The sequence below is a fragment of the Talpa occidentalis genome, unplaced genomic scaffold, assembly GCF_014898055.3.
Source record: "Talpa occidentalis isolate TD23 unplaced genomic scaffold, MPIMG_talOcc4v2.1 talOcc4.4, whole genome shotgun sequence".
In the NCBI taxonomy this organism is placed as follows: Eukaryota; Metazoa; Chordata; class Mammalia; order Eulipotyphla; family Talpidae; genus Talpa; species Talpa occidentalis.
The window spans coordinates 6,278,659-6,301,638 of NW_023604295.1; the positions used below are offsets into that span (position 1 = coordinate 6,278,659).

Sequence of the window (22,980 nt, forward strand, 5' to 3'; positions counted from 1 at the left end):
GGATAAGGCTACGGACTAGGGGGCCTGGTGTTCTGGGAATATGTAAGGGTGTCATTTCGCCCCATCCTGGAGTTGGAGAAGGCACGCGCGTGGCGGCTGAATGAACCAATGGATGAGAGTGTTTCCTTTAGACTTCAAAGCCCATCCTCAGCCCAACCCATCCCGCCCAAGACTGCTCAGCATCGGTTCCCGAAAACACGCGTTTCCTCTCCAGGTCGGCAGCACCCGGGCCGGCAGAGCCCTCCTGTCCACTGACTTGCTGCCTGGGATTTCCCCGTAGGGATGCATTCCTGCGGGCCTGAGACTGGGATATCAGAATTTTCTGATTACGCACAAATTATCTGGGAGGTCTTTTACATCAATCAACTTTGACCATCGATGCCATTCGGGGAAGAAGTCATGGGGTAACATTCCAGCCCTGTTAGATGGGAGGTGCAGAAGATGGGGCCGTGCCAGGGAGAAAAAAAGACCTGGATGTGATCCCAGGACAGTGGGAAAGACAGACAACAGGGTGATGAGGAGGGAGTGGATGGAGGACATGGCAATGACCAGAAAGAATTTGATAGTTTTGCTCAGAGAAGGCACTGCTTTAGGGCTTATGCAATGCCCGGATGGGAGAGTTTCCGAAGAATGTGAAGACTTTCTGCTGGCCACACTGTGAGCTTCCAGACCTTGGGGCTGAGACCTGCTACATGAATGCAGGGCAGGGCCCAGCTGCCCACCGGGCACAGGACAGAGTCCATGGCTGTTTCCCAGCCTGGCCAGCCCCAGCTGGTGAGAATGGCTCAGCCAGCTTAACTGTTAGTCGGGCATTACATCAGATAAGTGCCGTTGGCAGGAGAGGTTATAAATAGAGACAAAGTCAATATTTTCTGATGAAATTCCTGTTTTCAAAGGTATTCGGGTAAGAAATGAGATTCGTTCAACCATCGATATTGTAAAATATCAGTGGGTTCAAAATTACCAGGTTTGGGAACTATGCAGAACAAATCCAGTGCAAAGAAATGAAAGTCTGGGATGCTGGACCACCGTGCACAGAACAGGGCTCCAGTTCCTCGGTGACGACCCTTTGGCCTTACATGGTGGGTCTGTTAACTCCGGTTTCTGTGACCATCCTCATAGGACATGTGGCAGCAGGGAGCAGAAGGAGAAAAGCCTTTTTGTTATTAAACAAGTAATAGGTGTTCATTGTGGAAATTCTTGGAAGTCCAGAGAAGTAAAAGAAAAACATCTTTAATTCTACCACGTATGTATTTTTCTTTTCACCAAAACAGAGGAGCTTGTCACCTGCTGTTACTTTCAAAGCACAAGCTGCAGCATCTTCCTCTCTCCTGCCATGGGCTCCCAGCCTGAGGAATGTCCTGGCTGGTCACCGGTAGGATGCGTAGGTTGCTTCCAGGTGTTGTTTGCATAAACAGCATTGCAGGGAATAGATTTGCATATGAATCTTGAGGACTCCTGAGGATTTCCTTAGAATAAATTCCTAGGACTGAAATAAATGCCTGGACCCGGTTTTAGTGGCCTTGGTTTATACTGCAAGTTTAAGCTGTTGAGTTTCCTACTTATTTTACCATATTCCTCTTGAAGTTTCTTACACAGATCGATAAGCTAATTATGATTTGGCATGTCATACTTGTGAGAAATTTCAGAAAATTAACTTAGGGTACAAATATTTTACCTTGGGACTTGGTGGCTCCTTGATCTCGGGTCTGGTTGTCTCACTGACCTTGGGTCTGGTTTGTTGATTGCTGGTTGGTTGGGGGAAACCAACATACCTTTGGCCCCTTCAGGTATAAAAGATGTGTCTCCCTGGCCATCCTTGGGGATTCCTTTGGATGAACAGAGCCACCTCCCTACCTCCCCTTCTCCAGGTAGCCCTTATCCCAGAGCTGACCCGCTTATATTTCTACCTCTCTGCCTGCTCTCCCTTCTCTCCCTACGTCTTCCCTGGGTGTTGATTCTGGGGGACTCCCTGCCAAATCTCCTGCTCAGGAACTTCCGTCTCAGAGTCTGGAAGTAACCAATGACTGTTGGATTTGGTCGGGCATACAGATGGTGGGTGGCGGCAGCGGGTCACTGCTGCACCCCTGCAGAGGGTAGGAGGTCCCTCGGGATGGAGCAGCCCAGGGCAGCTCACACTCAGGGGAGGGTTTTGTAAAAGTCAGCACGGTCTTGCTAACATAGGAAGATCGATCCAACTGTATCCTGCATTTGTACAGGGGCAGTTTAAAATGCCAGCTTCTCCAAATGGTCGTTGAAAAGACCTTAAAACTTAAAAACTTCCCCCTGAAAACCCATGGGTCTCAATCCACTTTCAGATCACCTTTCTGACCGTGTCAGAAGGGAATTATGCAGGGCCTGGGGGTGTCACGGAAAGAGTCGCAAAGACCGTCACTCCAGTCACTCCCTTTCCTGCTGCACTTGGCAAAAAATGAGTACTGAGCTGATTCTTGAACTTTCCAATTGGAGGTGGATGCAAACTCCACTTAGCAAAGGGTGTTTGACTTCTGGTACTAGAGAGTCACAGATGGTGATTTTCGCCCCATTCTCCCCTGTCCTCCAGGACCTCACCTTTGCATCTTCTGAGGGCTGCCCAGTCACCGCCAGGTGTTGGCGGGGTGTTTGTGCCATCCTCCCTGGAGAACCTCCCAGCGCGAGAGGGCACAGGCACGCGCCCTCACCCGGCTTTGTCATGTGTGCTCCCCGGGTCAGTGCAGGCGGCAGGAAAGCTCAGCTCTGGAAAGCGGCGCTCACACTTAGAAGCAGAGGGAGGTACTTGATGGGAGCAGGTCAGTCTAGGAAAGTGGAAGGCAACCAGGTCAGGAGACCCAGGAACCCAAAGCAGCACCCCTCTCAGCCCCCCACTGCTAGACAATAGTTCTTGCCCAGACTTTTGTCTCTGCAGTCAAGGGCCCAGCCTGGCCATGGCAGCAAAGCAAAAGTTAAAATCAGTAATTAAAGTAAGGTGGGTCTGGAAAGGAGTAAACGAAAGAGAGCAAACAAGGAGTGATTAATGAGGGCGGCTCTGGCCGCAGCCAGCTCTAAATAAATGGTGCCTCCTTAATCCGCAGCTGCTGCTCCCCAAGTTATTAAGGAGAGCTTTGATTTGCCTGTGGCTGTTTCTCCTCCTTAAGTCTTGCAAGCAGCGCATTTCCAAGAAGTTACAGAGGGATGGTTAACCTTTATGTGCTAAGGAAAGATTGAGGTAATAAGGAAACAAGTTAATGGGATTTCAGGCGCACATGGAATGTAACAAACAAGATGAAATCGCACAAGAACCATGACCTCTATCTCAAGGTATAAATCCGAACGTGGCCTTCCTCCCTACTTCCTCCCATAAAATAACCATCAACTGGTTATTTTATTTCACTTCATTTTATTTATTTTTGGTGATGGAAATCTTTCTTTATTCCACCATAAACTTTAGCAAAACACCATCAGCCTTCCGCTAAACTCCACGTCCAGCGTCTTCTGCACGCGTCACGGGCCACTTGTGCCTTTTGTTTAGGGAATTGAAAGGTCTGTGTTACCCCGAATACAAATTATTTGTCCACTCTCTTGTCCTAATACATGCAAAGTATCAAATGATATTTCAGGTTTTTCTCTTTTTTTTTTTTTTCCCCCTCGAAATATCAGAGCGGCGCCCGGCTGGTGTTAGGATATTGTCATTTCCCCTGTGTTAGCCTCCAGCTGCAGAAGATGAAAGTTACAGGTGATTGTCATGGCACGTGAGGTTCTCATTTCAGACTTTGGGCTCCTAGTCCTCGCCCCCTGCAGCGGAGAACCAGCCTTCATCTGGGCGTCCCAGTCAGAGTCCTTGAAGCCCATCAGGAAAAGAAGGTTCTCTGCTCTGCTTTATGCTGACTTTGAACTCAGACCCCTGCCTTGGCCCAGCACATGTTCTGAGTAATAAGCTTACTGGGAGCAGTGCATTCCCGAGCCGGCCTCCCCTGAGCCCATTCCCCGATTATCTCTGACAGTGAGCAGAATGGAAGTTCCTGGTGAGATGACAAAGAATCGTTCTCCCTTTCTCTTTCTTACACTTGACCATCACGAAGAGGCAGAAATTTGGGTGTTGAATCACCCTCGTGCTCAAATGGCTTCCAAACACTTTTGATCATGAATCTCATTGGTACAAGAATTTTAATTTTTTTTTAAGATTTATTTATTTATACAGGCACTGGGTCACAGTCAGAAGTGCAGGAGGGTGAGAGAGTTCACCAGAGCCAGAGCGGGGAGCAGAACAGGCAGACTGACAAAGTACACTGCTGAGGGGAGCAGCGGGCGCGGCAGGAGAGGTCTGTGTGCCATGTGGGACCCTCGCCAGCAGCTGGGGATTGAACCGGCACTGCAGAGGCTGTGCGCAGCTTTGCAGCCCAGCGCTCAACCGCTGCGCCACCGGGGAGGCCCTGGTACAAGATTTTTAAGCACATCCTCCAGTAAACGCATTTTATTTGTAAATTCTATACATGTTCTCTCATACGCTGAGCACCTTAATAATGCCTCTCCTGGAAGTAGGCATTTAAGAAAGTACACATTCAGTGGAAAATGTTCTTCGACCCACGAGAAGGTGATAGAGATACTGCCCTAGACCTGTAAGAAGGATCGCAGGCCTTGGGTGTCAGGGTCAAGTTGGTGGTGCAGCCCCAGACCAGGTGCCCTTTGAGCCACCCCCCCACACACAGCCAGGACCGAGAAGGTAAACCCACTGAGTCAACATGTGAATTACCTCCTGGGGCAAAAAGGAAGGCAAGGCCTTTGCTTTGTGGGCAAGCACAAAAGGCCGTGTCCCTGGGTTGCCTGGTGAATCTCACCTGGCTCTGAGCCTGCCCCTTCCCTCCTGCAAGTCCCTGAACATCACAAGCACCAGGTCCCACGCCACGAGCGGAGAGTATGGCCCACGTGTGGCTCGCCACGTAGCAGGGAGATTGCCCAGTAAGAATGTAACTAGATGCCAGGCTGACTGGTGAGAGCCTGGAGCTTACCAGGTAAAGGACAAAGAGGGAGACTCCTGGAGAAGTGCTTTTTGCAGTGGGGTTTAAAGGATGAATAGGAGTTTGACAGGCAGAGAAGAGACAAAGGAGGAGCTGGTTGAAGAAATGGACTTGCCTAGGGGACCCAGGGGCTCCATGCCCACATGCCTCACTGGACACCTCACTTCTGCCCTGCCCTGTGGTTCTGCTCTGAACCCAGACATTGCAGTGGTTCTAGCACATGGAGGTCAGAGCACACCCCTGTTCTGCTCCACACCCTCTCCTGGCTCCCACGTCAGTCAGAATACAAGCAGAGTCCTTCCCGCTCCTAAAGGTCTCGCCTGGCCTCGTTTCCAGCCACTGTGTCCCTCTTCTGCGGCCATCGGAAGCCTTTGGCCAGGCCTGCAACGTGCTGGGTACTCCTGCCTTGGGATGCGGTTCTGTGTCCCGGAACGCAGCCCCCAACACCCTGTGCTTCACTCCCCGCTCCCTTCAGAACTGACACATCCACATGTGATCTCACGGAGGTCTCCCTGGCGAGTCTTTTAATACTTGCTCTCCCCAGCTTTTCCTGTCCCTCCTCGCTGCCTTCCCAGCGAGGGAATGCTAAACATGCTACATGCATTTCACCTGCTCATCTTCTTCCTTTTCTCCCCAACTAGAATGTAAGCTCACAAGGGTGGAGAATTTTGTCTTCTTTGTTCACTTTCAAATCCTCAGTATCTTAGAACAGCGCTCGGGTGATATGGATGGATGGACGGCAGATGGGTGGTAGATAGAAGATAGGATGGGTAGAATACTGGGTATGGATGGACACCTGGACAGGTGGAAGAGGGATAGCAGATTGGTGGTTGGATGGAGGGATGAACTGTGGGTGGATGATGGCTGGTTGGGTGGATAAATGATGAACGGACAGATAGGTGCGTGGACACATGCACGGGTAGAGGAAAGATGCTGGGTGGCTGATGGATAGATGATGGATGAGTGAGGGCTACATGGATGGTCTGATGGGTGGGTGACGGATGGATAAATGGATGGATGAACAGATGGATGCTTAATGAGTCATCTTCAACCTAAGGGAACAGCACTGCAGTGCTTATGATAGGAGAGGAATGTAATAAGCTCAGCTTGGGCAGTTTTATGTTGTGGGAACGACACGCTGGACTGTAGCAAGAAGCCAAGGCCATTGGGGGTCGGAAGTCACTGGTTACAGGGGCTGTCTGCGCTGGCATGCTGGGGGTTGTGGGGGGTGCACAGAGAACCCACAGACCTCTCATGTACCCATGAAGTGATAGGAGACAACCTCCAAGGTGCCCTGGACAGTCCAGCCAGAGGGCCTGAGAATGAAGGGGGGGCATGAGCTCTAGTCACACAGGGCACTGCCTCGGCGCACGCAGGTCCTTGGAATTAGCGTGGAGTTTGAGGCAGAGGCCAGGGCAAGCCTGGCTCTCCTAACACTGTGCCCATCCGAGGCTGGGAATCATTTTCAGTGAGATGGGGTGTAACTGACACACATCAGCCGCGGGCTGCGGGGCACCCTCGCCCCCACACCCGATGGCTGTCCAGCCCCCTGCCCTGCTCTCCAGCGGCAAGTGGAGGACGGGGCCTCCGGGCTCAGGGCCCCTGCACACGGGAAAGACAGAGGTGAGCAAGCGCGCGAGCCCCGGCCTCTAATTTTCAGGGAGCAACCGTCCCAATCCTGGGGGCCAAGGCTGCAAGCGTTAAACAAGAATAAAGCTGGCCCACCGTCCCGGAGGCGAGGAGCGCGTCCTGCCCGCGTGCCAGACAACCGCACCGACGCCTCCTCCTCGCGCCCGGCTGGGCACCTCTTCCAGGCCCTCCTCGCCTGCCACATTCTTGGCGGAGCCGTAAACTCCTGGGGGTTTCTGTGGGGCCCGCTGAGCTCGCCCTAACGGGGCTCTGGGAATGCTGTAAGGGGAGGGTGGAATGCAACAGAAACCTCAGCTTTTCCTCGCCAGAAATAGAAGCAGCTTAATGAAAATAGGTCTGACCGCCCGGAGCCGAGGAGGCAAACGCAGGTTAAAGAGCTGCGTGGAGGGTTTTACGGTGTGAACTGGAGAAATGGAAAACATCTGCAGCCTGGAGGGGACCGCGGCTCCGCGTCTGTCCTGACTCCTGGTTCCAGTTTCCCTAGCGGGAGGCTCCCGGGCCCGAGGTGCGCCCCGAGCAAGGCCACGCGCTGCCCCCAGCGCCCTCCCTGCAGCCAGAGTCCCCAGGGCGCACCTCCCGGCCACGGGTGGCCGAGGGGACCGTCAGCTTTTTAAAAATACTCGCTGCAAATCCACTTTTCCTCTTGGTGGAGGCAGCCGCGACGTACAGAGTCAAGGCTTTGGCTGGAAGGACGTGTGGAAATCCACGTTCATAGACAACAAGACCCAGCCAAAGAGCAGAGGTTCTTTGTTACTGTTGAGGTGACGGCTTGTGACACTGTGGGCACACTGAGGGGCGCAGTCACACCTCTTTGGGGTGTGTGGCCTCCCACACCCACCCCAGAGCACCCATAACCCTCCCCCGCAGCCCATGGGCCCCTCCCTTGGGCTCCTTCTCCCCCTGGGGGCCTCAATTCTGCAGTGGATTTCCAGGGCTGGGCCGAGTTTGGTTTTGTCTGTCCCTTTGCTTTTTCTGCATGTGAGTGTCAGCTCAGCCCGCGAAGGGGCCCTGAGGGGCGCGGGAGGCCATGTTACCCGTGGGTGCGGGACAGCTGTGGTCCCCCCAGCCGGTGGGTCAGGGGGTTCCGACACCAGGAAGGAGCTGCGCTCCTCAGGGTGACCCACGTCGAGGCCACTCATGTCGAAGCCCAGATGCCGACCCCAGGCGCCCTCCCTCCTGGTCCCGGCCCTGGGACACTGTGTGCGTGACCCAGTGACGTTTGCCACCGTCTGGCCCAGCCTCCCTGCAGCTGCCGCCATCCTGAGCCCTTTTCTCCACCTGTAAATGGAAGCAGTCAGGGTCACTGAATCCAGCTCAGCAGGAGTTAGAACCAGCAGTTCAGAGGAAGGGAAGGACACATCTTGTTGGGCTCAGGGGGAGCAACCTCGGGGAAGATCTATCACTGCCCAGTTATTTCTAGGAGCAAAGAGGACAGAGCAGTCTTCAGACACCAGTTTTCATGCCCATTCATAGAAAGAAGCCGGAAGTGTAAAGTTGGGGGAGCTCAGAAAGAGTTGTCTCAGACGAGCAGTAAAGTTCCAAATTTGACCACATTTGACCTGGAGCTTCAGGTCATGATTCAGACAGAAGACGGGGCAGGGAGGCCGAGCGGGGACAGGAGGAGGGAGGAAGAGAAGATGGAGGTGTGGGGGTGGGGGGAGAGGGGTGAGGAGGTCCCTGTTCCTCTTTCCTTTGCTACTCTCGGCCTAGGTATGTTATTGGGCAGGATGAGGGGCACCCCAAAACCCCCAAAACTGCTCTCTCTAAATAGGTTCTGCCCTCCACCACATCAAGACAAAGCAAACTCCAGTGCGTAAGCCCTTCCATGGAAAGGAACTTTAATACAACTAGTGTGCAATACAGAAAAGGGGAAGAGTAAAGTTTCCAAATCAAGCACCCAGAGTTACCCGTCCCCTCGTGGGTAACTGCCCAGCCAAACAGGGTTGACACAAACCAGGGCCACTGAGACCCCAAAAGCCTGCCACAAGTCTAAGGCACCTCCTGGCGGGGACCCAGAGGAAAGGGACAGAAGAGGCCCAGCACGTCTGGGACAGAAGGAAGAAAATCAAGATAAAAGCTGCCCAGGGACTCTCACCCACATCTGTGTCAACCAGGCCAGGACCAAGAAGCAAGCGCAGCTTCTTCCCATGTCTCTGCTCCATGCGCCTCCTCCAGATTTCCTTCTGGCTCCCCATACGTCTTCCTTCTCCAGAGACATCTCTAGCTTCCCCTCACCAATGCCCCCCACACCCCCACCCTGGCCACCACAGTCTTTGGGGGCCTCCAGGACAAGCTGCAGGTGCCACCCTTAGACCTGCCCTTGGGTGCTGATGCTGCGCTGTTGGGGAGGTTCTTTGAACCGATGTATTTAGATTTAGATCTTTGGGGGCTGAGAGTCAGGTGTAAGTGGCTTCTTACCTAGCTCTGTGCCTGGCAGCAAGGTGCCTGCATGGAAACTCAGCAACACTGTTCATCCAAGAAGTCGTGGCATCTCCCTTTGGAGAGAGAAGATGCTCTGGGTTTTTCCCAGTTGCATATTCCCTGTTTGTGATCGGCTGACTGGGGGTTCATTTTCCAGTGTGAAAGGCAGGCTTCCCTTTAACTTTAGAGAGCTTGAGAGATGTCTTCGTGTGCCCCTAGACTAGAAATGCTTTTCTGAGTACCTTGAGTGCCTTTAGGTGACATGAAATTGGGGGCAGTGGGAAGGATGCAGGGCCCTCCCCCAGTGCCCTAGAGATCTAGTGTGTGAAGTGCACAGAAGTTCAAGGCAGCCTTTGGAAAGACCCGCGGCCTTAGCCCAGGAGGCCTCTCCAGCCCAGACACCGTACCTGGAAACAGCCAGCTGAGCCCACTTCCCCCTCTGTCTTGTTCCTTTCCTAGCAAAAAAAAAACAAACTTTCAGTGTCGGGGGTCTCCCAGCAGGACCTCTTCTTGTTTCTTTTCTCGTCATCAGAGGTTAGGATCTCTGAAACATTCTCCTATCATTTTCTGTATTCAGAAGCTGCTGGGAAATGATCAAAGGGATTGCATGTTCTTGGTTCCCAGATGACAGGAATCAGGTTTCCTATGAAAATCCTAGGCCTGATTGTGGATCTCGTCCCACGAGCCTACTGCGGAATACAAGTGGGAATTGGGACATCTCATCCAATAAAGTTCAATTGGGGGGAAAAAAAGCAGCGTTTCCCACTGAGGTCCGCTTTTTTCCTAAAAAAAAAAAAACAAAAACAAAAAAAAAAACAAAACAAATCAAAACACAGACTTCATTGACCAAGGCAGATTTCAAAATGTGTTTTCTCTAATACCCCAACATGAAACTTTGACTGAGGTTTTCAGGAAATTGCAGGGATCAAACAATTCACCAAGACTTTGGTTTCCAGGTTTCCCAAAGCCTTAAAACTCCCCTGGAGGCTAATGACTGTTTACTGCCGACCTTCGTCCCTTTTCTTCTGTAACATTTTCCATCCTGAGAAGGGTCCTCCCATTCAGCCGAGGAGCGTGGTGTCTGAGTGGCTCCATGGAATCACTACCAGTGGAAACTATTCTGCAAGAGGGGTTGATAAAGCAGCTGCAAAGCAAACCTCGGCTATTTTTTCCATTCTCCCCAAGCAAAGTTAATTAGCATAGAGAAAATGACTAAGGTGTTGACGTCACCTCTTTCCAGTAGAAACTTACACTCTGTCCCTGTCTGCCTGCAAGCATGCGGAGCTTGACTCAGGAATTTGCTGTCCAAACAGGATGCCCGGGAAGCTGTGCCTCCTCCCACCCCCACCCCGAGGGCCGGACCTCCGCGCCTTATAAACCCCGGGCTCAGGAAAGAGCCCACAGCTTTTTGATCCGGAACCTCAGTTGAGGCTTGACTGCGTGGGTCTCTGGCGCTTTCACTCCAAGAAAGCAATATGCACTTTAGAAACTTCAACTACAGCTTTAGCTCCCTGATTGCCTGTGTGGCAAACAGTGATATCTTCAGCGAAAGTGAAACCAGGGTAAGGCTTCTCATACAATGTGATTTGGGGGGAGAGTTTTCAAAGCATTACATGACTCGGGGCTGTTAACTGAAAGAGTTAGGGGTCTGAGGCTGTCTTGTGGGTGGGGGGGTGAGTGGGTGGGTTTGGGCTTGGAGAGCAACCCAAAATACCGTCAGCCTTAAGAAATCCAGAGATGTTGCCCGGGGAGTGAAAGGTAAAGGACTCTGAAGCTCTGGGTGTTTGGAAACCTCCAGGGTCCTCCCCAGACCCGCAAGGCAGCTTGCATGAGGTCTGTCTCTCCTCCTGTTCAGGTTGTAAGTAAACTTTTTGGCAGCACGTCTTTTCCTGACAGTCGCCAGAAGGTTTCGCTCTGACACCAGGAGTTCAGAATCTTCTGTCTTTATCTTAGCCAGTGGATGCTATAAAGATATTTGTACATTCACAGGCTTGAGTGAATCTCCAGCTCGAGAATGTTTCCAGATCTCTAGCTGGAGAAAATGCTATATTTATTATAGCAAATAATAAAACCAGATAAATAACTAAAGTGTGGGATTAAGTGTACCTCGGGGAGGCAGCGCTCATGGATGGTAATTAATATAATTAGTCATTTTAATTACTGTGCTTTTATTCTTTATTTGATTAAGATGCAAGGTTTTCATCCCTCGCTAGCCAGCTGATTTTCAGCAGCGTTGTATATGAATGACTCCAGAGGGTTCTGTCTGGGGGTGGCGATCGGGTTATATATTAAGCGCGAAGCCATTCCGGGACACGTGACCTTTTTTTTTTTTTTTTCATAAATCAAACCACTCTGTAATCACGTACGATGCTTGTGGGCCAGGACGGCAGTTGTGGAAGTAGAGATCGAGCACTCCCGTGTGTAAAAGGACAACAAAGGCTGTGTTTTCACCACCAGCCTTACGTGGTGGAGTAGCGACGAGGCCAGCTGGGCAGCGGGTGTCAGGAGGAGCGAGCCCAGGAGAGGAGAGGGGGGGTGGCGTCGTAGTAGCACGGGGTCCGGGGCTCGTGTGTGTTCTGGCGCGTCTGGTGCTCAGCCCTGACTTGCATTCTAAAAATAGTCATCAGCGTCACCTCCCCTGAATTCTGAATCATGACTTCAAAACGAAAGGGTTGGCCGCCGGGCCTGCTGATGAGGTCATCCGAGATTCCGGGTTGACGCAGGCCCCCTGCATGCCAGAGCCCGCCTCCACGGGAGGAGGTGCAGAAAGGGTCGTGCAGCAGATGCCACCGGCCTGTGGCATCTGCTCCACGTTGGCCTCCTCCATTTTCACCTCTGCACAAGCCCTCAGGGACAAGCCCTGGGCGCTCACCAATGGAAGGCTGAGAGCATCTGTGAGCTGCCCCCAGGCACCCTTTACAACCCCCCACCAGCCACAGAGCAGCAACCCAGGGCCCCTCTCCCCCAAGTCTGTAGCAGGGACTCTTCCCCCTCTCCTGTGGCGTCCGCTCCCCTCTATGGAAGTGCGTGCTACCCACAGCTCCCCAGGCTCGCAGCCTCTTCTGCTCCCCTCCGTGTGGCGGTCAGCTGCCCAGGCCGGACTCTGGTGGGCCCCCCACTCCTTTCACTGGGTCCCCACAACCTGTCCTAAGGGTTTGGCCTGGGGAAAAGGCTCCGAAAACCTGGGGATTGGAAGCCCGGGCACCTTTCTGAAAGTTTCTGCTGTGCAGCACCACCCTCCCACTCTGGGAGGGATCCCAGCAGCCTCCCTGCTCCCCACACCCCTGCTTCCCCTGGCTGAAGATTGCTTTCCTGACCCCAGACAAGCAATGCTTGAACTCGATCTCGCATCTCAAACTCGGGCATTGCAATCCCATTTTTGCTGGCTCTCGGAGCACGAAAGCAGAGAAGGGCCTTGCAGGGTGTTAATCTTTAAAACCAGTATTATTTTAGAGAGTTAAAAAGTAACAGAGCGAGTGGGAGAACAATCCTGGGCTTTAGCTTTATTTATTTTTTTTTTTAAATTTATTTTTATGCAAGAACCAGGGTACAGGCCAGATGCTCGGGAGGGTGAGAGGATTCACTGGAGACAGAGCGGGGAGCAGAACAGGCAGACTGACGAAATCCACTGCTGAGGGGAGCAGTGGGTGAGACAGGAGAGGTCTGCTTTGCCATGTGGGATTCTCGCCAGCCAGCCAGGATCGAACCCACGCTGCAGAGGCTGCCAACAGCTTCACAGTGTGGCGCTCAACTGCCTGTGCCCCCAGGGAGGCCAACGTAGGCTTTAGTTTTAAATGGCTTCCTTTACATTAAGAAACTTTATTCATTGTCTTCCAAGTCAGTAATTTTTTTTTTCAAATTAGCTGCAATGCTTTTAAGCCCAAAAGAGTTGATGTCCATACAGAGCAGCACCCTTGACTCGACCGCCCTAGACAAGAGGCAGGGCATGGGGGTGGGTGTTGGACACAAGAGCCGTCTTGGTCCAGAGGGGCAACGAGTGACCTCTTGGGAAGATGCCCGAGCCACTTCATAAAGCATGTTCTGTGACTCTGAGAAGTGTATAGGGATTGGCCATTGTTCCATGGACTAAATAAATGTGGTAAATCATACGTTCTTGCATTTTCATGAAATACCCAGTATCAGAATTGAAAGGGGCAGAGTCTCGTGGTGGACAGGCGATTCTCTGCCTTCTCTAAGAAAGGAGCCAGGTGCTCTTGCAATGAACAACTTGCTTCCTCAGTGAGAAATGCAATGATGCTGTGACTCAGGCCTCATTTTAACTCCTCTTATTTTTGTTTTTCAGGCCAAATTTGAGGCCCTCTTTCGGACATATGACAAGGACATCACGTTTCAGTATTTTAAGAGCTTCAAGCGAGTCAGAATAAACTTCAGCAACCCCTTATCTGCAGCGGATGCCAGACTCCAGCTGCATAAGACTGAATTTCTGGGAAAGGAAATGAAATTATATTTTGCTCAGGTGAGTGGGGTCTTTGGTTATATTACATACTCCGCTTAGCTCAAGAAAAGCAAGATTCACAACCTGTTACTCAGGGTCTCACCTCTTTTAAGAACACCCCAGGGAGTATTGGAAAGCGGCCTCAGAACTGGCCCCAGAGCTCTGTGGCAGGTTTGGGGGACCTTTGTGCCAATCACATGAATCTAGACGTCTGAAGTGGTGTGAACCTGTACCCCCAAAACACACGGTTTTGTCAACCAATATTACCACAATAAAAAAAAAAAACCTTAATTATTATTGTTAATTATAAAGAAAACAAGAAATGGGCCTCAACCTTGAGTGAAGAAAAGATGGGAGAAAGATGCCTATCCTGGTTCAGGGACGCTGTCGGGTGGGGTGCTGTGGACATGGCTGCCTGAGTGCAGAGGGGGCCTATGACTTTGCTGGAGGGTGGAGGCTAAGGGCTTGGTCCCCAGAGCAGACCAGGGGGGTTCCTTGTCTCTGAAGCTTGTCAGCCAAGCATTCACTGGCCGCGGCACCTGGAGTCCTCGAGGCCTCTGCACATTGCACAGGCTGCAGGCTGGACTTGAGAGAGACAGTGGGCACCCAGGCTGCCTGTGATGGTGGGGGGCCCACTTTGAAGGCAGTCACAATCTCAGGGCAGGTTCTAACAGCTGGAGTAGGGTCTCTGAGTTCCCCAGCACGGGGATGGGGAACCAGCAGACCCTGCACAGAGGCTGGCGGGAGGACATCAAAATGCCCTTTCTTCAATTCAAGTCCAAGGGCCTGCTCCGTGCGGCCAGCACTTACCCCTGGGATGCACTGCCCCCTGGCGGTGGGCGGGGGCTTTGCCTCGTGAACACAGTCCCTTCCTCTGCATCCTGGGGTGGGGCGCCCGGGGGTGGTGGGGAGTCTAGCTTAAGGATCACTTGGTCCAGCTAAGAGTCACTTAATCCACGACTTTTTCTGCGATTAATGTAATGCATGTTCATCGTGAAGATTTGGGCAGGGGAAAGAAGTTTGAAGTGCAGTCACCCCCTGAACACACACTTTGAACTGCTGGGGTCCAGTTATGCGCGGGTTATTCAGTGCAGGGAGGCCCTCTGCACCCGCAGGCGAGGCCCTCTGCACCCACAGGCGCGGCATCCTGGGGTTCAGCCGCAGACGCAGGTTGCAGAACCCGCACATGAGGGTGTGCTCTGCAAGGGATGCGGGGGCTGGAGGATTTGGGCGTGGGGAGAGGCCCCCGCCAGGATACCAAGGCACGACTGGAGTTAAGTTTTGAGGTGATCAAAAGCTCTACTCTGGGTTTTGACTTCACAGGGGTGGGCACCCCTGAGCTCATGGCCAACTGCACACACACACACAAAAACCCAACTCTGAGGATTTTGAGTTACGCTCCTCCTGGAGCCCCCTAATCTCCAGTATCACGTCTAAGCCAAACGAGGATCACAGGTTATTCTTCCTTTACGACCTGCTGGAAGGTGCATGCTTTTTGCTGTCCTCACGTCTGGCATCTGATGCAGAAGCCCAGGGAAGCACCGAGCTGCTGGGAGCAGGAAGCCGGAGAGTGTGGTGGGTGGAGGGAGTCCTGGGTTCCCGTCCCTGCTGGTCCCTGGAAACAACACATCCTTCAGCTTTGGTGATATGGAGCTAGAAGAAATGGTTTCTTAGAGCCCTTCTTACCTCAGTGAGAGTGGCCTTATTTTTTCTATTTATGCTAAAGCCATCTCCGTTCTTAGTCTGGCTGCCCAGCTCGGTTTAACACGGACGGTCCCTGTACCTGCGAGTCCACAGTCATGGGAGGGGCTCCGAACACGTGGGCGCCTTAACCAGTGTTCACACCTCCCTTTTGCCTCCCCACACAGACCTTTTAGGAGTCATCCCTGAGCCACCCCTGTTCTGGCGTCTAGGCGTGGATTTGTCCTTTCACCCCATCTTCCCGCAGGGTCATTAAGTGCCACTTGCATTTCTTTCTCTCCCCAGACTCTGCACATAGGAAGCTCACACCTGGCTCCCCCCAATCCTGACAAGCAGTTTCTGATCTCTCCTCCCGCCTCTCCGCCGGTTGGTTGGAAGCAAGTGGAAGACGCCACCCCCGTCATAAATTATGATCTTTTATATGCTATCTCCAAGCTCGGGCCAGGTAAGCAGCGCTTGCAGGGGGGGGAGGGGGGTGAAAAGATGTGCAGAGTTAGACCAGAGACCCCCCCCCCACTACCCTCCGTGGTCCTCTGGACCCCGCTGGCCCAGCGTCTCTATCCACATCCTTCCTCGTCACTCTGGCCTGTGTCAGGAGCATCCCGCCTGCCTCTGGCTTTGTGTCTTAGGGGGACGTACAAATTTGGGGTGAGTACAACCCCCCACCACTGAGCACAGCCCCTATGGGTGGTCAGACTCAGCCTCCCTTTCTCATTCCCAAGTGGGGATGACTGTGGGGCTTTGGAAGGGGAAAACGGAACCCCTTCCCCTTCTAGAAACTGCATTTTTAGCCACAGTCACTCCACACATGGCCATGATTCTGGCCTCTATGACATGCAGAGGAGGAACAAAAATCACAGTGAAATAAAGACTCCCTTTGGGTCCCTTGGGGTGCTCCCCCTCTGAACCTCTGGACAGGAAAAGGGGCAGTCCTCTGCAGGACACGGTACTTAGCCTCGGGCTGCTGGTCCACAAAGCGGGTGATACCTGGTGGAGTCAGGAACAGGGGGTGAGGACATGATTTAAAAAGCACTTCAAACGGCACTCGGCCTGCAGGCAGCGCCTGAGATTTAGAAACACCAAAATGGCGGCAGCTGTGTCCCGACAGGACTGGGGTGAGGGGCAGGCACAGCGGGGTGGTGGGGTGAAGAGGTCGAGCCGCCCTCCTGCCCTGTGCCTGGAGGCAGTGGGATAAATGCTGAGACCATCAACTCCCCCTTCTCCACCAGCAACCTGATGTCCCTTTGAGCACTTAAGGTTTTATTTTCTTGGACCATCAGCAGTTTTATGTGGAAAAGATCACATTTCCAAAAACACTGCCCCTGCGGAAGTCCCCTCTGGCAGAAAGCAGGAATCGTGTTACTTCCTGCCAGTCCAGGCATGAAGGTCAAGGTGGAAATGGCCACTTGGAGGAAGGGTTGCCCCGCCCAGCAGCACCTAGTGGGTGCAGTAGCACCCCTGAGGGTTGGGGTCTGCTGGGGTGCAAGAGCAGCAGACGGTGCTGTCCTCCTGGGGACAGACTGCTTGTCAGACTGCTTGGAGGCAAGAAGAACTGCTAAGAAAATTCCTCCCTCTCCAGCACCTGCCAGTCCTTTAGAGACGCTTTTTGGAGTCTTTCTAGAAAGTAGACATGATAGAATCCACTCGCGCTTCATTCACTTAACACTGAGCTTGAACAGTATCTCCTGGGTGGGCGCTTCAGCCAGCAGGTTTTTGCAAAGATTTTGCAAGTATGGTCCTGAGCCCTGAGCTTTCTGGACTGCGTTCCCAGGTGCTCCCGCTCTCTGGTCCCCGGCGACCAGGGCTGAGTTACCCTGCAGTGATTTTCTCTCCGCAGGGGAAAAGTACGAATTGCACGCCGCGACCGACACCACCCCCAGCGTGGTGGTCCACGTGTGCGAGAGCGATCAGGAGAACGAGGAGGAAGATGAGATGGAAAGAATCAAGAGACCCAAACCAAAAATTATCCAGACCCGAAGGCCAGAGTACGCGCCCATCCACTTAAGCTGAAGCGGCACCCGGGCGACGGCACGTTGCAAATCGTACTCATTCACGGGGAGGAATCTTTTACTGTGGAAATAGCTCGTCACAACTTTGGAGGTGGCAGCCACGGCGATCGCGGTGGCAGAAATTCCAGGTCATGTTGCCCAGAAGAGAATGGGGCTCTGCCTCCTGGTTCTGACGCTGTGACCCATGTCCGTGGCCCCTGGCCGAGGCCTGGGCCAGCCACTGAGTCTGGGGCGGTCACACACATGGGCATTGGGGATTGTGTCCAGAAGACTGATCACGATAGTGTTTTGTACTTGTTCTTTTCTGGTAGGTTCTGTGTTTGCTAAGGGCAGGTTGATCCGTGGGCCTGGGGAGAGAACTCTCTGTTTCTGAGCAGCCTTGCGGGGCGAGTCTCCTCTGGCTGGAGAAGGCACCACGCAAAACCGCAAAGTGTCTGGTGCAGAAAAGTTGCGAGAACAACAACAATGCAATGTGGAAACTGTAGTGTGTCATTTCTTTGCCCCTCACATCCCAATGTTTGTGCATGTATATTCCCAATTTCCAGAACTAACCTTGGTCCGTAGATAGCGTCGCGCCATTGCTGTTTGACACCCTTGGTGGAGGTCGGGAAGCATTTGCAGAGTCGGTTACCTTTCTAGATTCTCAGCTCTCTTTGCAGCAGCTCCCACAAGTGATATTCTACCCAGGATACGTTCCCCCCCACCCCCCATCCTATTTGGCACAATGTATGACTTGTGCTTTTGCAAAAGTTGATCTGAAATTCCCACATAGAGTTTCACTTCTAAAATCCAGAGAACAGCCGTTTCACTGCCAGCTTTTCGTGGGTGAGAAACTTCAGGTGTTTGGGGTCAGACATAAGTTTTACATTATTTCTTCTACATGGTGTTTTATATACGTGAATCACAGCCAAACGCCTTCCGGGGGGGAACTGTTGGTTAAGAGAGTTGATTTTTCTTTCTAACCCCACGAAAACATCAAAATAAACTTGTAAATAAAGCTGATCGCATTTACTCATACCTGTTGTACACTTGGGTGGAAAATATGGCAGTGGAAAAATAGTGTAAGATGTATTAACCTACCTGTGAATTGTATGTTGTTTAAAAAACAAACACCGTTCAAATGTTTGACGGGGCTTGAATTCCACGCATGTGAAGTGGAAATACTGTGTGCTGGTGTACGAGGGATGCAGTGCCTTTCCCCATTCGTTTCCGAAGCAGCTGTTACACTAGGTCGACGTCTGTAATTTCCTTCCCCAGTTGTAATGTGTGTGTCTGGTAAATAGTGTAACATTTTGGCCTTACGATACCATAACAGAGTTTGTCGTTCTGAAATGCCTAATGCCGAGTAAACAATGCATGCTTTGGAAATCCGGAAGATGGTTTTCTTTGAGAAGCAAGTGTGTTGGGTTGTTCATATCAAGGAATCGACTGAATGTTCTCAAAACCCTGTTTACAGTACCTGGTTGGGGGCGGGGAGGGGGCGGGAGAGCATCGTGTAGCTGTTCAAGTGTTCTAGTCAAGTGCTTTTAAACCGGAGAGGCTAACCTCAAGATATTTTTTTTAACTGCGTTCTATAATAAATCGACACAATATGCTCTTTACGGGAAAGTTATCTGTTTGTCATTTCATTTCTAATGATCTTTGGGACCTGCAGTCTGAGAAGGATACAGCCTTTGGTTTGACTTTAGAAAGTCCTGATTCATTGCCAGAGTCCACGGAGGGTCAGCCAGGCTCACTGAAAGGCAAAATGTAAAACTGAAATCAGAAGGCTGAGCATGTCCCTTGTGCAGAGAGATGATGCTGTGATGACAACCCCAGGCACCCGCAGCGCCACCGCACAATAATGGTTTTGTTTGTCAGTTGCCGGAGTTGTCTTTCCTGGACAGGGAAGACGCTGTTACTAGGGCTGGTCTCGTGGGGAAAGTTGGCCTGAAGCCTTCCGTTTGACTCTCGGGCAGCTTTACCCCGGGACATAGGCTATAAATGGTGGTGAGCCCCCCGTACCGGCCCACACAGACCTAAGTGACCCAGTTTTATTGGCTGAACTCTAGCAGATGGCACCCAGCTCCATCGAGATTGTCATTCGGCATTTCTCCATGAAATTCACATGCTCCTCTTTATTCCACTTATGAGTCACCCCATTCTGTCATCCCCCGAAACCTTTGCATATATATGTAAATACAGATAGATAGGTATGTCTGTCTCTCTATATAGCCCTTCCAATGCCCCCCAGAACAGAATTCAGATGTAACCTAGACCGAGGACAAGCAGGATCCTGGGCTGGGTTTCCTCTGACCTCACAGCCCAGGGAGAAGTGGCCAAGGGAGCAGAACCACAGAGAAGATGAGCCAGTGCGTGCGTTTTTTCTTCTTTACACATGTTTATTCTTAAATGCACAGCAGGCTCCAAGACACTTCCTTCTAGCTACTGGCAGCAACGGATATTATGGCAGGGAACCCAGATGTTTCAGGAACGGGATTAAAGATCACCTTTGCCTCAGGCAAAAAAAGACAGCTGATTTTTTGCTGGATTTCTAAGTTGCGCCTGAGGCCAGGACCTTCCCCGCAGCTCCTGAGTTTCTCTGCCTTTCTTACCATTTCTGATCTTCCTCGTCCATCTCCTGGGCTGCTTCAGGGGCTTCTTGCCACCGAAGCTATCTGCCTACTCTAAAGCCATAGATGTTTGAGGTTTAAATATGTTGGAAGATCCACATTTCAACCAGGTTGATTAAATCTGACCACTGGGCGGTCACTGGCGGCGTGGCGTGCCGTCATCCATCATCATTTGGAAGCCCTGGGAGCTCACACGAGAGAGAGCTGGATTGGGCAGCGTGCTGGCCCAGGACTGATTTCATAAATCGCCCTGGGTAAACGACAAAATGTGCTATAGTTCACTCAGACTTCCAGGGGTTCCCCTGACACAATGGGGGAAATAGAGGCAGGTGGTCTTACTGCCAGGGAAGCCCCCGAGTCCTAGAGCAGAAAGCACGTCAGTGAACGTTCCCGCTTGAGACCCAGCTTCTGATGGGTCGTCCACGATGGTGTATACGGTTGCCGTGGCTGGCCTCAAGGCAGCAGTGTGTGCTGCTGGCTCCAGGCAGATGGCTACCAAGAGCCCCAATTCTGGGCCTGCCCAGCATGCATGCAGCTCTGTGGCCCCTCTAGTGAGGGGCTCTGTCCAAAGCACAATGACAGACACGAAGCAGGCAGAAGCAGGCAGAGAGCCCTTTGCCATTGATCAAACGTGTTCCTTAGATGCATTTTTATGGCGTGTATTTCTGATCAGATGATCGAGTAACTTAGGGTCATCCAGGAAAAGAAAACCAGTCCCTTGTAATGGGCGATCAATCCAAGTGACAGTTGGTGAAGCATAAGAGTAGCAGTGGTTGGTACTCGAGGAATAAACATTGATTTGCAGTCAGCAAATTAGTTAGGATTTCACACTTCCGGAATGTGTGCGAATCAGTACCCACAGGAGATTTGGGTTCTTAGGGAGCTTTAATTATAGGTGAATGGCACAGAACTCACTACACAAATAATAGGTTTTATCAAATATTTGATTGCAAAGGAGTCAATGGACATGAGCTGACCAAAGATGAACCAGCAGCTGAGCGTGTGCTTCCAGGTTGCGGGCCTGGCAGGCTGTTTGTAAGTGAGAGTCCCTTCGACGACTTTCATCTGAAGGTCAGCAATCCCAGCAGGAGCTTGTAGGGTAAATGAAGGTGCTCAGGCCTTTACGCCACGGGCCTCTGTGGCTCTCCCCTGCGGCCTTGAATGCAGGAGGCGCTTGGGAGCATGGGCTCGAGTGCGCATGCCTGATGGTGAACAGCTGGAGTAAGGTGTGGGCCTGCGTGAGTGGGCCCCCTGAGCCTGGAGGTTGAGGCTATAAGGGCAGCATCACTCAGCAATGAGAATAGCTGTGAGTGGATGGGCAGCGCTGTGAGAGGAAGTCCAGAGAAAAGAGGGTAAGACGATTCGCAGGGGGTCAAGTTGCTGTTCCCCTGCTGGCTTCCCTCCCCACCCCACCACCCCCCATACTGTTAGAAAACCTGCAGGGATGATGTCAAGGGCTCCAAGTTTCTCTTTTAAGCTGCCTGAACTGGCTGTGAACCTACCCAGCCTGGGGTGGTTGCAGAACAGAGCTACATAACATGATGGGGAAGAAGAAGTTAGACTCTAAGAATATATCTTTCTTCCCCCAAATGCTCTGGTCTTCTAATTCTAAATAGGACTTTCGTGAAATGTTTTCAGGCAGACCTCGCTCTTGGCCATCTTTAACGCACATCTAAAATTCTTGCTCCAGTGATTCACCAAGAGCTACATGGCAATCAGGTAGATGGATTTTGTTCTCACATGCCTCATGTTCTTCAGCAGCCCCTCTGCTGCTCGTGAAAGGTCCTTATAATCATGACTATGTTACAAAAGGCAGAAGGAAATTATCTCGAAGTGGTTGAGATGTGGTGCCTGGTATTCGACATTTCTTTTTCTGTTCAAGATTCTGAAAGGGGGGCCTCCCTGGTGGCGCAAGGGTTTATGCATAGCATTATGAAGCTATCCACAGCCTCTGCAGCATGAGTTCGATCCCCAGCCAGACAGGGAGCTGCCCACATGGCACAGCAGACCTCTCCTGACTTGCCCACTGCTCCCCTCAGCAGTGTATTTCAGTCAATCTGCCTGTTCTGCTCTCTGCTCTGTCTCTGGTGAATTCTCTCACCATCCTGCACCTCTGGCATATACCCCAGTTCTTGTATGCATAAATAAATAAATCTTAAAAAAAAAAAGATTCTAAAAGGGATGTGATAGCCATTCTCCACCTCCAAAGTCAAGTGTCTGCTGTGTACCCAGTCCCAGCTCACTCTTTCAAGGTCACCAGAGCCCCCCTCCTAGCTGACATTGATGCCCTGGTCATGTGGAATGTCCAGTGTTTACAATGCAACTTTTCTCTTCCCCATGCACCATTACACACGTTCTCTCTGCCTAGAACGTTCTCCCTCTGCCCATCCCATAGCAGGCTAACTCCAAGAGGCTATGCAGCCCACAAAGCAATCCATGCCTGTCCACTCACCTCAATCACTAGCAGCTACCCTGTGCCACGATTGCAGCACTCAAATATTTTTGAAGTAATGAACTGACTCACTGGAATCTGTCCACGAGGTCTCCATCATTACTGTCTCTTCCCCTGAGAATCATTCCCAGCTTCCCCTGCTGTGCTTTCCATTGTGTGCCATACTTAGCAGGTGTAATATGTATTTTTTAAAGCATAACTTACATTGTTTGTCTTCCCTGTTAGAACGTAAATCAAGTGGCGGTGAGGTTTCTCCTAAATCATGGCTTATAGTAGACATACAGCAAAATTAGATGGGTGGGTGGATGGGTGGGTGGGTGGATGGATGCGTGGGTGGATGGATTGAGATTTCAGAGGCAGAGGAGTGAGAAGTCACTGAGAAAGAACAGAAAAATAATGAGGCACGTTCCCCTCTCTAGTCAGTAGAGCCAGCCGATAGCTCAATGCTTTGATCCAACAAATCGCCAGGCTCGTAGAAGCAGCAAGAATGAAAGAGGGAAAAAAGGAGACATCCCTGAGTTGAGGTTGAAATGAGAAAAGGAAAAAGACTTTGTTTTCACATTTTTCTCTGCACAACAGGGCCACAGCTAGAGGCCATGGGACTGGAGGGCGTGTGAGAAGTTTCCAGCGTGAGGGATGCTGTAGATCTTGATTGAGCAACACAGCAATAGCAGCAGTAGTGACG

General features: G+C 51.7%; 1 protein-coding gene across 2 annotated transcripts in view; it reads left to right on the forward strand.

The window, feature by feature from the left end:
* RCAN1 (regulator of calcineurin 1) overlaps nt 1-18,831 on the forward strand; it is a 73,104-nt gene extending 54,273 nt beyond the window's left edge. The window contains exons 1-4 of one of the 2 annotated variants that reach the window (XM_037524987.2): nt 10,360-10,627; nt 13,369-13,542; nt 15,508-15,667; nt 17,060-18,831. In XM_037524987.2, coding sequence (XP_037380884.1) covers nt 10,541-10,627; nt 13,369-13,542; nt 15,508-15,667; nt 17,060-17,232 — 594 coding nt within the window. In that variant the 5' untranslated portion in view covers nt 10,360-10,540 and the 3' untranslated portion in view covers nt 17,233-18,831. Of the gene's footprint in view, nt 1-10,359; nt 10,628-13,368; nt 13,543-15,507; nt 15,668-17,059 lie in introns of those variants that run through there. The other variant, XM_037524986.1, reaches the window with a different exon arrangement.
* The last annotated feature ends 4,149 nt before the right edge of the window (nt 18,832-22,980 follow it).